We start from the raw sequence: 16,461 nt of genomic DNA, 5'->3' as shown, positions 1-16,461 counted from the left end.
TGAATACAAGGTTTTTCTTTTTGATGTAAAGGTCATTTCTACACTGCACTACTAAGTAGTAAATCTAAAAGCCTCTGATGAAGTGACATTTAATCTTCCAGAACAGCCAAAGAGTTATAGCAACATATTTAGATAATTATAATGCTTACTCTACTGTTAATCAGAGTGCAACCAAATCACAAAAACAACTTTGGTCATGTTTTAAGTATCTAGAATTTTTACTCAAATTGTTTACTTTTAAATGTATATTAATCACATGTTTTACTTTTATCACTTCTTGTTGTCTCCTGTCTATCAAATATATGATCCCAGCTGATGTTGCTACTGGAGAGGTCAGATTGGAGGCTTAAATCTGGCTTTAATGTGGTGGGCTTTTACTGAAACATAGGCACAATGCTGCAGATTTGGTCTTTACAATAAGACAAGTTCATTATACTAAAGAAATTACACAAAGATGGATGGAAGGACACGGGTTGAAGAAGCAGGGTGACTGTACAAGGACTTGAATAGGTTAGGAGAGTGGGCAATAAATAGTAAATGGAATTCAATGTGGGGAAGTGTTAGGCTATGAACTTTGGTAGGAAGAGTACACGTGTAGACCATTTTCTAAATGAAGAAATGCTTCAGAAATCTGAAGCACAAGGGACTTAGGACTCCTAGTCCAGGATACACTTAAGGTTAACATGCAAGTTGTGCTGGCAGTTAGGAAGGAAAATTCAATGTATTAGCATTCATTTTGAGGAGAGCTGGAATACAAGAGCAGAATGTAATGCTGAGCCTGTATAAGGGTCTGGGCAGACAGTATTTGGAATACTGTGAGCAGTTTTTGAGCCCTATATCCAAGGAAAGATGCGCTGACCTTGCAGGGTGTCCAAAGGATGTTCTCAAGAATGATCTCAGGAATGAAGACCTTTTCACACAGGTAGCAGTTGAGAATTCTGGGTCTGTACTCTATAGAGTTTAGGAGGATGAGAGGGGATGTAATTAAAATGTACAGAATATTGTTTACGGGGGAGGAACTAAGTACCATCAGAAACACTAGAGACGTAGATAAGCTAATGGATTAAAGGCAAATAGGTCTCCTAGCCTGGATGGTTTGCATCCTAGGATCTTAAAAGATGCAGCTACAAAGATAGATTAGATTAGATTATTTACAGCATGGAAACAGGCCCCTCAGCCCAACAAGTCCACACCGACCCGCCGAAGCGCAACCCACCCATACCCCTACATTTACCCCTTACCTAACACTATGGGCAATTTAGCATGGCCAATTCACCTGACCGGCACATCTTTGGACTGTGGGAGGAAACCGGAGCACCCGGAGGAAACCCATGCAGACACGGGGAGAACATGCAAACTCCACACAGTCAGTCGCCAGAGTCGGGAATTGAGCCCGGGTCTCAGGCGCTGTGAGGCAGCAGTGCTAACCACTGTGCCACCATGCCGCCCACTAATAGTGGATGCATTGGCTGTAAATTTCCAAAAATCCATATATTTTGGAGAAGTAACAGAGGATTGGACAACTGCCACTGTGACATTCCCTATTCAAAAAGGGAATGAGGCAAAAAGCAGGTAACTATAGACCCATTAGCCTAATATCCATTGTTGGAAGAGTATAAGAATCAATTGCGAAAAAGTGATTGCGTAACATTTGGAAAATCATCATCTAATCAAACATAATCAGCATGGCTTCATGAAAGGGAAGTGGTGCCTAACTGATTTGTTGGAAATTTTTTGAGGAAGTCTCAACCAGAGTGGACAGAGGGGAAGCAGTGGTTGTGCTGTATTTGGAATTGTAAAGGCATATGTCACGGTATCTAATGACAAAAAAGGTTAAGTCATAAGATAACAGCTGTTATAGGGAATATATTGACATGGATGGAGAATTTGCCAATGGGCAGGAAACAGCAAGTGGAGATAAGAGATTTTTTTTTTCAGATTCTCAAATTGTGACTAGTGGAGCTCCGTAGGGGTCAGTACTGGGACCGTCACAGGTTAAAACATATATTTATGGCTTCGAGGAAGGAAGTGAATATACCATAGTCAAATTTGCAGATGTTACAAAAATAGATGTAAAAAGCAGATTGCGAGAGGGATAGAAACATTTACAGAAAGATATTGAAAGGTTAAGTAAGTGGACAAAACATTGGCAAAGTGTAATGTGGGAAAATGTGAAGTTGTTCATTTTGGAAGGGGAAACTAAAAAAAAATTTAAATGGACAAAAACTGCAAAAAGCTGCAACACAAAAGGGACTTGGGGGGTATTGTGCACGAAACGCTGGTGCAGCAGGTAATCAAGGAAGGCTGATGGAATGTCAGCATGTATTTCAAGGGGGCTGGAGTATAAGAGTAGAGATGTCTTACTGCAATGTACAAGGTGCTGGTGGGATTACATCTGAAATACTGTGAGCAATTTTGGTCCCCTTATTTAAAAAAAAATTGTTTAATTGGAGGCAGATCAGAGAAGGTTCACTCAGATGATCCTAGTACAGAGGGACTGTCTTATGAGCAAAGATTAAACTCATTGAAGGATATCTCATTGAGACATACAGGATTTTTAAGGGGCTTAATAGGGTAAATGCTGAGGAGATGTTTCCCCTCATGAGAGATCTGGGACCAGGTTGCATAGTGTCAGAATGAAGTGGCGCCAATTTCAGACTGCGATGAGGAAAAATGTCTTCTCTCAGCAGGTTGAGAGTATTTGTAACTTCTTGCCACAGAGTGCTGTTGGGGCAGATTCTTTCTGTATATTTAAAACTGATACAGAAAGATACTTGACCAGTAAGGGAATCAAGGATTATGGGCAAAATAGGAATGAGAACTGTCGATTCAGTGACGATCCCATTGGAGCAGGCTAGAGGGGTTGAATGCCCTATTTCTGTTCCTCTTTCTTAGTTTTATATAGGTCATAAACCTAAAGTGGGCGGCACGGTGGCCCAGTGGTTAGCACTGCTGTCTCCCAGCGCCTGTGACCCAGGTTCAATTCCCGACTCAGGCAACTGACTGTGTGGAGTTTGCTCGTTCTCCCCGTGTCTGCGTGGATTTCCTCCGGGTACTCCGGTTTCCTCCCACAGTCCAAAGATGTGCGGGACAGGTGAATTGGCCATGCTAAAATTGCCCGGAGTGTTAGGTAAGGGGCAAATGTAGGGGTATGGGTGGGTTGCGCTTCGGTGGGTCGGTGTGGACTTGTTGGGCCGAAGGGCCTGTTTCCACACTGTAAGTAATCTAATCTAAAAAAAAACCATTTTCTAGAAGCCAGAGAATGCAAAAACAGTGCAAAATAGAACATGCACAAAAAATATTGTACCTGTGTGCAGAGTATAAAAAACAAATCATCAATGCCAACACATTGAGTTCTTCAGATTTAAAGTTGAATCGCCCAGCTGGTGGCAAGATGTCAACTTCAGGCCCGAAGGGGTTTCTGAAGTCTGACATGGTGGTGCTTCTCAGAGAAGGTCTCCTAATTGGCTGCCTTCGCATTGCTGTCCCAATAAGGATACTGGGTGGGTTTCCGAAACTGCACGCCTAATCAGAAAGCTTACAAGTACTTTGGCACTCATCAAGCAGAGGCAATGTTCCAAGCATGGAAGATGGACACAATTCCAAGGACCTTCAACCAAATTGTACAGAGGAGTAACAGGAGCTAGAAGCCCAATAGGACCAGTAGACACACATTAGTTCCACTGAAAGATGCTGGCAAGACTGCCAACATGGCCCAAAACACTGATTTTCACATATGGGAGACGGTAGTCAACAACAAAGAGAAAGGTTGAAACTACGGATCCCAAAAAGATGTTTCTCCTTATGGGACAGACTAGAACTAGAGGACACAGTTTAAAAATAAAAAGAGTCACCCATTTGAGAAATAAATGAGGAGAAACGTTTTCTCTTAGAGAGTTATGAACATTTGGAACTTTCATCCCCAGAAAACAGGGAAGGCAGGGTCATTTTGCATTCTTAAAGGCAGAGATAGATTCCTGACAAATGAGGGAGTAAAAATATATCAGGGTTGGTGGAAAATGAAGTTGAGTCCATAGTCAGATCAGCCATTGTTAAGTGGTATGACAGGCTCGAAGGGACTGAATTTTTAACTTTTATAGACAGGAACACAGGTTACAGAGTCTGTGATCTCCAATAAGCTAAGCAATCCATGAGTTGTAAACAACAGATATGAAGAGGTGCAAGTTAACTGGTTGTTGAGTGACAAAGTATTAACTGTGGAAAAAAGGTCAGGTCATCTAAAATTGTACCAAAAGGTTGAAAAATGGTTCTGGTAGGAACAGTGACCATGAAAATAAATGTTGGCTGATTATAGGAAGTATTTCTTAGACAGCATAATTGTCCATCATGCCATAATTTAAAGTAATATTTTTAGGATTAATATGTGTTACATTGGTGAGCAATGGCAGATGAAGGAAGTACCTCTTGTTGCTGGCTATGGGGGTGAGGAAGTCAGTGTTCCATGAATGGTTCTGAGGTCAACTTGAATTCTTGGCTCCACTACCTGCAAGTATTGTTTTTCTTAAAATGACGTCACCACATACCAACAAAATCTAGGGTGAGAAAAATCATTAAAAGTTGACATGATTGAAGAAAACCACATCAACTACACTGCTTCACCCCCAAATTCCATAAGGACTGAATTTCATTATCTTCTGTTTCTGTCCTTACTAGCGCTTCCAAAGTGTCTTTTAGTTCAAACAATTACTTCCCCATTGTAATTAACTGCATCTTCCATATTACCCATGCTTCTGCTTTCACTCCTTTCTCTCTGTCCCACAACCGGACGCCCCTTTTTTCACACTTTCGATCCCACCAGCCTCCGTCTCCAATGGATCATTTTCTCCCATTTCTGGCACCTCCAGCACAGTGACTATCACTAAACATAGTCTTATTTTCTCCTCCCAACAGCACTCCTCTATGATATCTTGGTTCACCCCTCAAATCAGTCATACAGCACAGAAACGTACCATTCAGTCCAACTTGCCCATGCCAGCCAAGTTTTCCAAACAAAACTAGTCCCATTTGCCTGCGTTTAGCACACATCCCTCTGAACCTTTCCTCTTCATATACCTGTCCAAATATTTTTTAAATGTGGTAACTGTAATTGCAATATACTGCTTCTTTGGCAGTTCATTTCCCACACAAACCTTACCCTGTGTGGAAAAAGTTGCCCCTCAGGTCTCTTTTAAATCCTTCTCCTCTCACCTCAAAAATATATCTTCTAGTTTTGAACTTCCCTACCCTAAGGAAAAAGACCTTAGCTCTTTACCTTATCCTGGCGCCTCATTATTTTATAAACCTCTATAAGGTCACCCCTCAACCTCCTATGCGCCAGTGAAAAAGGTCTCAGCTTGTCCAGCCTCTCCTTATAACTCAAACCCTCCAGTCCCGAAACATCCTTGTAAATCTTTTCTGCATCCTCTCCAATTTAATAATATCCTTCCTATAGCAGGACAACTAGAACTCTACACAGTCCTCCGAAAGTGACTTCACCAATGTCCTGTACAACTGCAACATGACTTCGAAACCTCCTATACTCAATGGTCTGAAGGCAAGAGCACCAAATGCCTTCTTTACCACCCTGTCTACCTGTGAAGCCACGTTCAAGAAAAGGGTCAGAATTTATGATGTTCACTGGTAATTGGGATGTTCACTGGTAATTGCACAATGTTCAGCTTCATTCACAAATGCAACAAAGATCTGGATGGGTACAGCTCCAAAAGTCTAGAAGCTCGACACCATCCAGGACAAAGTAACCTGTTTGATTGGCACGACATTCACAAGCATTCACTTGCTTGACCACCGACATTCAGTAGCAGCAGCGTATTCCATCTACAATATGTTTACAAGATGCACTGTAGAAATTCACCCAAGCTTCTCAAACGGCATCTTTCAAATCCAAGAAAACTTCCATCTAGAAGGATAAGGGTAGTAGGTACGGGGGAACACCAGCACCTGCAAATTCCCCTCCAAGCCACTCAAATCCTGATTTGGAAATATACTGCTGTTCCTTCACTGTCAGGTCAAATTCCTGAAATTCCCTCCCTCTCAGCACTATTGATCAAGCAACAATACATGGACCACATTGACTCATGAAGACAGCTCACTAACACCTTCTTAAGTGCAACTAAGGATGGGCAACAAATCCCACAAATATGCGTAAAAAGGAAGAGACACTGGTGGCACAGGGAGTGTGGGAAGGTGTTGGCAGACCTTGGCTTGAAGAAACAGTTTATGAATATCACTAATTTCACACCAACGGGGAGGAGGGATAGAGACAGTGGGTGAAAAGTAATGCAGATAAACCAGGTGGTATGGGGTTGGGGGAAGAGACCATCAGAAATAGGAACAGGAGTAGGCTGCTCGGCCCCCCCCAAGCCTGCCCCACCATTTAGTTTCATCACAGCTGATTCAACATTCCTCATGTCCACTTTCCTGTAATCTTCGATTCCCCGGCTGATCGAGAATCCGTCTATCTCAGCCTCAAGTGTACATAAGGACTGCCCCCACAGCTCTCTATGGCAAGGAGTTCCCAAGATTCTTAATACTCTGGGAGAGGAAATTCCTCTTCGTCTCAGTCTTAAATTGGCACCTTTTTATTTTGAGATTATGCCCTCTTTGGTCCTAAACTCTCCCATGAGGGGAAACATTCTCTCAGCATTTACCACGTCAAACCTCAAAAATCTTAAATGTTTCAATGAAATCGCCTCTAATTCTTTTAAACCTCAGTAAGTGGAGTCCCAGTAAGTTCATAAAATAATCCCTCCATACCAGGCATCATCCCTAGTGAACCTCTCAACTGCCTCTAATGAAATGGTATCTCCTGACACCCATCTCTTTCCCACAGTATCTTTCTTCACAAGTGCTAAAAATGTAACATTTGTTCTTTAACCTCTTCTCACCATTCAAGGTTTGAATCAGCAAGTTAATTATACTCCTTTCAATTTAATGTACTAAATTTGCGCTCAAAATGTAATCTCTTCAATGAGATCAAACACAGAAAGAACACTTTGCAAAACAGATTCTTTCAGCCTGACAGAGTTAGTTTAGGGGTCATTCTATCATTCAATTCCTCCTGATTTTACCCTTTCCTTTTGTCCATGTCCCACCACCCCAACTGAAAACATTGCAACTTTCACCTTTCCCAGTACTGAAAGCCGATGATCTGAAATGTTAACTCTAATTCTCTCACAACACATGCTTTGAACTGTTAAATATTTCCACCATGCTACGTTTCTCTTTGCATCACAGAAGGGGTTCCAAGTACATCTGGAATTTTGGATACTGGCAATGATAGAAAATGCTGCAAACAATAGATTGTCAACTGTGATTAATCAATAATTTTTTAAAATGGCTGTTTACCACATAATGCCATTTCTAAAGGCAACTCAGTTGCTTCACTGGCATAAATATTCCTTCAAAATTATCTCCAATTACATTCATATAAATGAACCAAGTGGATGGGAAATAAAACTCTTGCTCCTAGATTTTGCTAATCTACTCAGCAGTCATGAAAGTGAGAACCTGTGTTAATAACACAGGTGAATATTCTTCTGACGTAACACGTGTACTCCAACATTCAGGTTTCATACCTTGCTTTCATCCAGCATATTCAGGCTGATATCAAGAATGAAAAAGAGTTGAAACTAAACTTGCATTTTGGGTCCAATTCTTCATTAAAGCTTACTTCTCTTTACAAATAAAAATATGCTGATGAACTAAAACTTCAAATCACAAAAGATTAATTGATCTAGGTAATGCTTTTATGAACAGAAATGTGACTGAACAATTTTGTTTAACCTTACACAATCATTTACCATACATATGTCAGTGCTTAATGAAGCTGGTAAAATAAGCAATGAATTAACACCTTTTTGCCTTTTCAAGCGAAAGCTTGCCCTCGTAATTAAAAGGATGAAGGGCTCTGGCCCAAAACGTCGAATTTCCTGTTCTTTGGATGCTGCCTGACCTGCTGTGCTTTAACCAGCAACACATTTTCACCTCGTAATTAAAATAAAAGCTTATTTTCATTGGCGAAGTTCAATGGAGACGTATCTTTTTATTGCAAAGTCTTAACTAACCCATTTCTACAGCCTCTTACTTTCCCATTTTAAATGTTTACTACAATTGTTTTGCCTCAACCATTTCATATATCAGACCACACTATAAGCAAAGAAATGTCTCCTAACTTATTTCCTCACTTTTTAAAATTGTTGACTCCTCCATGCACTTCCCAATTAGGGTGAAACAGATCTTCTTATTATCAAAACCTTTCAAACATTGAAACAACTTTGATTAAATCTCCTTTTTCAGCCATTAAATTTGTGTTCTTTTTTTCTTAAAGAGTGAGAAGACCACTGATTGATTATCTCACTGTAAACCAGGTATAATGTACTCTATCTTTTGTAATCTTTGCTGTTAAGCAAGTTTTAACTACAAATGATTGAACGCTTTGAAAGAGTCAGCCTTAAAACTACCAGTACTGAAAACTATTGAACCCATTAGGATGGCTATAGGCAATTGTTACAACACAGGGTAAACACTCCTGCTTAATTTAAAGCAACAACACAGAGAAGATTTATCCCGTGCAGTAATCAGTGAAAATTCAATAGGCCAAGAATTATTTAAAGTAAAAATTAACAACTTTATTTCCTAAAGTATAACAAAGAATAATTAAATAACAACTACTTACAACTTCTTCCTCTAACTCACCTTTTACCTTCCCCTTCCACAATACTAATCTGATAAAACTCCCAATTAAAATTTACAAAACAAAACTCATTATCTCAAAACCAGGCAGCTTTCAGTTTTCTCTGTATTCCTGTCTTTTCTTCTTTGAGATTCTGCTTCACAGGTTACTGATCAATAAAGATACCTTTAAGAGAGCTATTTTTCAGGCAGTTTTTACATGTGGTAGCTTGGCAGTTCTCCTGTTAACTGTCCAATTTTCCCCACTCTTATACCCCCAAAGAATCAGATTGTGTCATTGGCTTTTAAGATTGCCAATATACTAAATTCAAACTGGATCGGAGCTTGGTATTTTTCAGAGTATAATTTAAACTGATTGGTCTAATTTAAATCTGTTTTGTCCTTTCCAGGCAACCAGCTACCCAGCAGCTGGAGGACATGTTACACTGTATCTTACGGAGATCACTTGGTGCTTTCACTGCTAACTTTTAACTCTCTTAACGGTGCAGTGCACCCACATCTTCATAACAGTAGTAAAAGATTTCATCTTTCTGTTAATGCCAACATTCTAGGTCAACTTCTACATCCAGTTGAATTACACAGCAAACATATATTAGAAAATGAAATAAGCCAGTTGGCTCATTGGGACTATTCAACCACTTAATAAGATCATGATTGATCCAATTGCTCCACAATCCTAATTATTCTCAATAACTCAAATTTTAAAGGATCAATCTATCTCTGACTTAAGAACGTTCAAGAGTGTTGTTTCAACTAATTTTGAGGATGTGAGTTCCAAAACTCTCAATGTATCAAAAACAATTATCCTGGTTTGGAATGGGTGACTCATTATATTTCAAAAGTGATCTCTAGTTCTAGATTCTCCCACAACAGTCATGATCCTTTTCACATGCATTTCGTCATGACCCCTCAGGATATTGTATGTTTTAGTCAAGTTGAATCTTACTCTTCCTGAACTCCAGCAGAAGCTCTAGCCTGTCTACATATTCCTCATAAGATAATCCTCCCATTCCAGATATTAGACATGTAAACATCTCTGAACTTCTTTCAATATGTTCACATCCTTCCTTAAAAAAAAGACTATGAAAACTATAAACAGTACTCCAAATGTATTCTCACCAAAACCCTATAACCCAAAGTAAAAGCTGCTTATTTTTGCATGCAATTTGTTTCATGATGAATATGAACATTCATATAGCTTTCCTATTTATTTGCTTTGTCTGCATATAAGCCTTTTGAAATCACATTTTTTTTCACACTTTCCCACGTTGCACTTCATTTTCCAGATATTTGACAATTTATTACACCTTTCTATATCTTTCTACCACCAACCTTAAGCCCTCTTCATGATTTACTTTCCTACCTATCCTTGTACTATCAGCAAACCTAGCAACCATACCTTCAGGGAGTTTTTCTTGCAAACGTTTCGTCCCCTTTCTAGGTGACATCTTCAGTGCTTGGGAGCCTCCTGTGAAGCGCTTCTGTGCTGATTCCTCCGGCATTTATACTGGTTTGAATCTGCCGCTTCCGCTTGTCAGTAGCTGTCCACTGCAGTGGCCGGTATATAGGGTCTATGTCGATGTGTCTGTTGATCAAATTCGTGAATGAGTGCCATGCTTCTAGGCAAACAGCCAAACAGAGAACAACCAGGGAATTCCTAGAAGCATGGCACTCGTCCACGAATTCGATCAACAGACACATCGACATAGACCCTATATACCGACCACTGCAGCGGACAGCTACTGACAACCGGAAGCGGCAGATTCAAACCAGTATAAGTGCCGGAGGAATCAGCACAGAAGCGCTTCACAGGAGGCTCCCAAGCACTGAAGATGTCACCAAGAAAGGGGACGAAACATTTGCAAGAAAAACTCCCAGCTCGGCGAACAGAACCACAACAACGAGCACCCGAGCTACAAATCTTCTCACAAACTTTGAACCATACCTTCAGTCCCTTCATCCAAATCATTTACATGAATTGTAAAAAGTAGAAGTTCAAGCACTGATCTCCATACCAGATCATTTGTTACATCTTGCCACTCAGGAAATGACCTACTTACACCTGCTTCTTTTCCTTGTTAACAAGCCAGTCTTCTAGCTATGCCACCATGTTACCTCCTATACCAGGATCTTTTAGCTTTTGGTGGAGCATCTTGAGAAATGCCTTTTGGAAGTTTAAGTTCAAGTACATTCACCATTGCACTTAAATCTACAATAAATGCAACTTTCTTAAAGAACTTAATAAATTGGCTAAACATGATTTCCCTTTCACAAATCTATGTTGATTATCTGTTTGCAATTCTGTAAACTATTTTAAATGCCCTGCTATAACATATTTAGTAACAGCTGCTCAGATCTTCCCTATTATAACTATTATATCTGAAATTTCGTGCCATCTCTCTCACTTTTGAATAAAGAGGTTATACTTATTATTTTCCAATCTAATGGAACTCAGAATCTGGAGAATTTTGAAGAATAAAAGTAGCACACCCACTAGCTCACTAGTCTTGTTTTAAAGACCCCTTCGATGAAGCCAATCAGGAGTCAATCCAAAGTTCTAACAATATGGTCAGTAGCACTTCCTTGGAGGACTGTAATTTTCTAGAGTACTTCCCACCCCTTCCATTTACAGATTTACAGCTAGTTCTGGATTTGTACTAGGGCTTCAGTAATTTACAATCTCTACTACTTAGACAGACACTGAAAGTAACTTATTCAAGCTTGCTGATGATATGAGTTACATATGAATGTGACCTATGATGAGGGCACAGAAAGGCTGAAATAAGATATACAGACAGCTTAAATGAGTAGGCACCAAGGCGACAGATGGTGTTTAATTTAGGAAAGTAACAGGTTATTCACTCTGGTATAAAAACAGAAAGGCAGAATTTTTTTTTAAATGTGTGAAATGTGTTATTGGGAACACTCAGACTTGGATATACTTGTAAAAGAAACACCGGACGTTAGCATGCAGTTACAGCAAATAATAAGGGAGGCATTTAGCATGTAGATGCTTAACTGCAATGAGATGAGATACAAGAATAAGGAATTCTTACAGTAATTGTACAGGGTTTTAGTAAGATCACATCTTGAGTATTGTAGAGAGAGTTAGTCTCCATATCTAAAGAAATAGATAATTGCATTGGTTGCAGTACAATGAAGATTCACTAGCTTGAATGCAGAAATAAGATTTTCCTATACTGAATGGTTAAGCTCTCTGGTGTTTAGAGGAGCAGAAGTGTTCAAATTGAATCATTAGGATTCTGAAGGAGTAAACACAGAGGTCGTTTCCCCTGTCTCTGAACCTAGAATATTGGGAAAGGGATTCAATCATTTGGAGCTGAAATAAGGACCAATTTCTTCATTTAAAAGGTTGTGAATCTTTGGAATCTTAGAGGGTTGTGGATGCTTCATCATTATTTTCAAAATTGAGATAGATTGTTGATCTCTTAGGAAAGCAAGGAAAAGAGGTTTGGGCATTGAAGTTGAGGCATGATCCACCATAAACATTTTAACAGCACAGCGGGTTTGATGACCATATTGTCTAATCCTGCTCCCATATCTTTCCAAGACAGATGGTTAATGTTAAGACTTTGTAATAAAGTAACCCAAGTTAACAAGCCAAAGACCATTTAAGAAAACCACTAACTAATACTAAAATTAGTAAAAGGAAATTATGACAGAGGTTTAAATGTGTAATACGCACAAGTTATATACAGCAAACATTTTATTAACTGGTACCTATGGGACCAGGAGTGTACCAGCTGACTAAATATTCCAGTTGGCAAAGAAGTCCACATAGTCAATGCAAAGACACACATTAAGTAACAGAAACAATGCAGGGCATATACACATCACTATTATACTTTATGTACCGCATAAATCAATTAAATAATAATGCAAATTTGCCTTAAATAAAACTTACTGGCAGAGAGTCTTCTCAATCGCACCCTCAACTGACTACTTGGACATCGCAGAGAACGGGTATTTGAGGTATCTGTTTGCTGGTTTATTGAGAGTTCTGGTTCAACAACGTTTGCTGTCTATCCTTTTGTGCTTTATTTAATGAACACCGGTGTTGTTCAAATTGTCTTACTTCAATAACCAAGAAGCCTTTGACAAGATGCAGCACAAGAGGCTGTTAAATAAGACAAGAACCAATCATATTGGAGGTAAGATAGTGGCATGGATCAAGGACTGCCTGCTGGACACAAGGTAGAGAGTAAGGGTAGAGGGGTCTTTTTCAGGATGTCAGCCAGCAATAGTGGAGGTCCGCAAGGTGTTGGATCAGTGTTGGGGTCACAACTATTCACGTTTTCCATTAACAATCTGGATAAGGCATTGTTGCTTAATTTGCTGATGACATCAGGATAAGAGCTGTGGAAATCTGAAGCACATGGAACTTAGGAGTCCCAGTGAATATTCTCTTAAGGTTTAAATGCAGGTTCAATTGGCAGTTAGGAAGGCAAACATAATGTTAACATTCATTTCAAGAGGGTTAGAATACAAGAGTAGGGATGTATTGAACCAGAATCCCTAAAGTGCAGAAAGAAGCCATTCAGCCCATCAAATCTGCATCAACCCTCTGAAGAACATTCCACCCAGACACACACCCCCACCTCATCTCTATAACCCTAAATAGTGCTGTTCTTTTTCAATGGCTAACCCATCAAACCTGCATATCCCTGGACACTACAGGATAATTTAGCCTGGCCAATCTACCCAACCTGCACGTCTTTGAACTATGGGATAAAATCAGAGCACCTGGAGAAAACCCAGGCAGACACAGGGAAAATGTGCAAACTCAACGGAGACAATCACCCAAGACTAAAATCAAACACAGGTCCCTGGTGCTGTGAGGCATTGTTAAACGTCAGACAATGTTTGGACTATTGTGAGCAGCTTTTGGTTCTGTATCTAAAGAAGAATATTCTAGCATTGGAGAGGTTTCAGAGGACATTTACAAAAATAATCCTGTGGATGAATGGCTTATCATGAGAAGTTGTCGAGAATTGTGTGTCTGTACTGAAGTTGCGTGTCAGTAGTTGAAAAGCGTGAGGGCCCACTGAAACTTCAAATTTATGAGAAGCCTGGATGTGGATGTGGAGATGTTTCTACTAGTAGGAGAGGCTAGGACCTGGAGGGAACAGCCTCAGGGTGAAGGGACGATTATTTCAAACTGAGATGAGGAGGAATTTCTTCTGGAGGGGAAAATGACGACTGTAGATGCTGGAGATCAGAGTCGAGACTGTGATGCTGGAAAAGCACAGCAGGTCAGGCAGCATCCGAGGAGTAGGAGAATCGAGGCTTCAGGCATAAGCCCTTCATCAACCGAAATGTTGACTGTCCTATTCCTCGGATGCTGTCTTACCTGCTGTGCTTATCCAGTACCACACTCTCGACCAAGGAATTTCTTCAGCCAGAGGGCAGTAAATCTGTGGAACTCATTGCCATAGAAAGTTGCAGAGGCCAAGAAAGTGGGTGCATTTAAGACAGAGATAGATAGGTTCTTGAATAGTAAACGGACAAAGGGTTATGATGAGATGGTCAGGAGAATGGAATTGAGAAATATATCTGTGATGATCAAATGGTGGAGCAGACTCAATGGGCTAATTGGCCTAATTCTGCTCTTAAAACCTATGGTCTTATGCAACCATCATAATTCAATTCAAGATACTGGCATTTACCTGTGTCTCCATTCCCTGTTCAAGCAATCGTTTGGCCTGATTCTCTACCTCAAGTCGGGCTCTTGCAATAAAAAGAAGATCATTTTCGATAACTTCAATCCCTGATAGGTCAACTCCTTGTGAAAGATAATCTGTAAAACAAGAAGCTTCTGTGAATCTCATTTAAATAAAGCAACTATCAATACTTTGCCTTTGTAAACATCCATCACAAATTAAGATAGTGCAAAGTTGCCTAGTTATTTCATCAGTGTGAAAAAAAAACTGCTGTAATCAACTCGTTTTCATTTAAAAACTGAATATGATATTGCTATTACCCATCATTAATTCCTCTAGAGATTCAAAGTTTGGGAGAAGATTTGTAGCTCAGGTGCTCATTGTTGTGGTTCTGTTCGCTGAACTGGGAATTTGTGTTGCAGACGTTTCGTCCCCTGTCTAGGTGACATCCTCAGTGCTTGGGAGCCTCCTGTGAAGCACTTCTGTGATGTTTCTTCCGGCATTTATAGTGATTTGTACCTGCCACTTCCAGTTGTCAGTTCCAGCTGTCCACTGCAGTGGCCGGGAAATTGGGTCCAGGTCGATGTGTTTGTTGATAGAATCTGTGGATGAGTGCCATGCCTCAAGAAGTTCCCTGGCTGTTCTCTGTTTGGCTTGTCCTAAAATAGTAGTGTTGTCCCAGTCGAACTCATGTTGCTTGTCATCTGAGTGTGTGGCTACTAAGGATAGCTGGTCGTGTCGTTTCGTGGCTAGTTGGTGTTCCTCTAGGGAAGTTGGCAGCGAGCTGCAACCTTGGACATCTACAGTCCTTGGAACACCTACAGTGCTGTTCAGAAGCAAGCTCCAGGCTCAGGAGTGAGATTCAGCAGCATTGAAGGAACAAGGGTGGCACAGTGGTTAGCACTGCTGCCTCACAGCGCCAGAGACCTGGATTCAATTGCCGCCTCAGGCGACTCTCTGTGTGGAGTTTGCACATTCTCCCTGTGTCTGCGTGGGTTTCCTCCAGGTGCTCTAGTTTCCTCCCACAATCCAAAAATGTGCAGGTTAGGTGAATTGGCCATGCTAAATTGCCCGTAGTATTAGATGAAGGGGTAAATGTAGGGGTATGGGTCTGGGTGGTATATGCTTCGGTGGGTCGGTGTAGACTTGTTGGGCCGAAGGGCCTGTTTCCACACTGTAAGTAATCTAATCTAATTCCAAGTCAGGATGGTGTGCGGTTTGAAGGGAAATTTCAGCTGGTGATATTCCACTGCATTTGCTGACCTTGTCCATCCACATGGTTGAGGTCGTGGGCTTAGAAAATGCTTTCAAAAGAATCTTTGTGAATTACTGCAGTACATCTTGTAGATGGTACACTGTGCTGCCACTGTTTGAGTGCATTTAAGAAAGTGAATGTTGAAAATGGTCAATGAAAATGCCAGTCACATAACCTGCATTCCCCTAGGTGCTGCCAATCCTCTTGAATGTCAAACATTCAGGAGAACAGCGAGTATTCCATCAAATCTGACGTGTGCTTTTAGTGGGTGCACAGACAAGGGAAGACAAGGACGACGCTCCTCACTGCAGAATTCCAAACCTCTGACCTGCTCTTGCGGCCAAATTACTGATGTTGTTACAACACAGGGATAACATATTAAACCAAATCAGCCGCACAATGAAGAACTCGCAACACAGTGACATTAGAACATTCAAAGACCCTTAAAACTGTTAAATTGTTCCGAACCATACTTTACAAATAACAGATGTAGAACACCAATTTTATAACTTAAATAAAAATGAACTATTTATTAATAAGGATGTAGCTTTGGCAGAACTCAGATAAACTAGCAGACCATCTCATTAATATCTTTGGTCATAAACTCACATTCTCACATTAACAGATGACAGATTTAAGGGATAAATTAATGAATAAATACCAGGTATTCATGAAATTCTTGAATGATGGGTTGTACAGAGAAACTTCGATCATCCAAATACCAATCCGAATCTGAAAATCAGATTATCCGAAGGAGATCTCGAGGTCCCGATAGAAACATTAGATCAAAGACGTTTTTCCAACCGGGATCGC

General features: G+C 40.3%; 1 protein-coding gene across 2 annotated transcripts in view; it reads right to left on the bottom strand.

Annotated features, from left to right (window-relative positions):
* cog5 (component of oligomeric golgi complex 5) overlaps nucleotides 1–16,461 on the bottom strand; it is a 127,060-nt gene that overhangs the window by 57,459 nt on the left and 53,140 nt on the right. For both annotated transcript variants that reach the window (XM_060842895.1, XM_060842896.1), the window contains one exon: nucleotides 14,400–14,530. In XM_060842895.1, coding sequence (XP_060698878.1) covers nucleotides 14,400–14,530 — 131 coding nt within the window. The remainder of the gene's footprint in view (nucleotides 1–14,399; nucleotides 14,531–16,461) is intronic.

The sequence above is a fragment of the Hemiscyllium ocellatum genome, chromosome 23, assembly GCF_020745735.1.
Source record: "Hemiscyllium ocellatum isolate sHemOce1 chromosome 23, sHemOce1.pat.X.cur, whole genome shotgun sequence".
Taxonomy (NCBI): domain Eukaryota; kingdom Metazoa; phylum Chordata; class Chondrichthyes; order Orectolobiformes; family Hemiscylliidae; genus Hemiscyllium; species Hemiscyllium ocellatum.
This window is presented reverse-complemented; position numbering and strand designations above follow the sequence as displayed.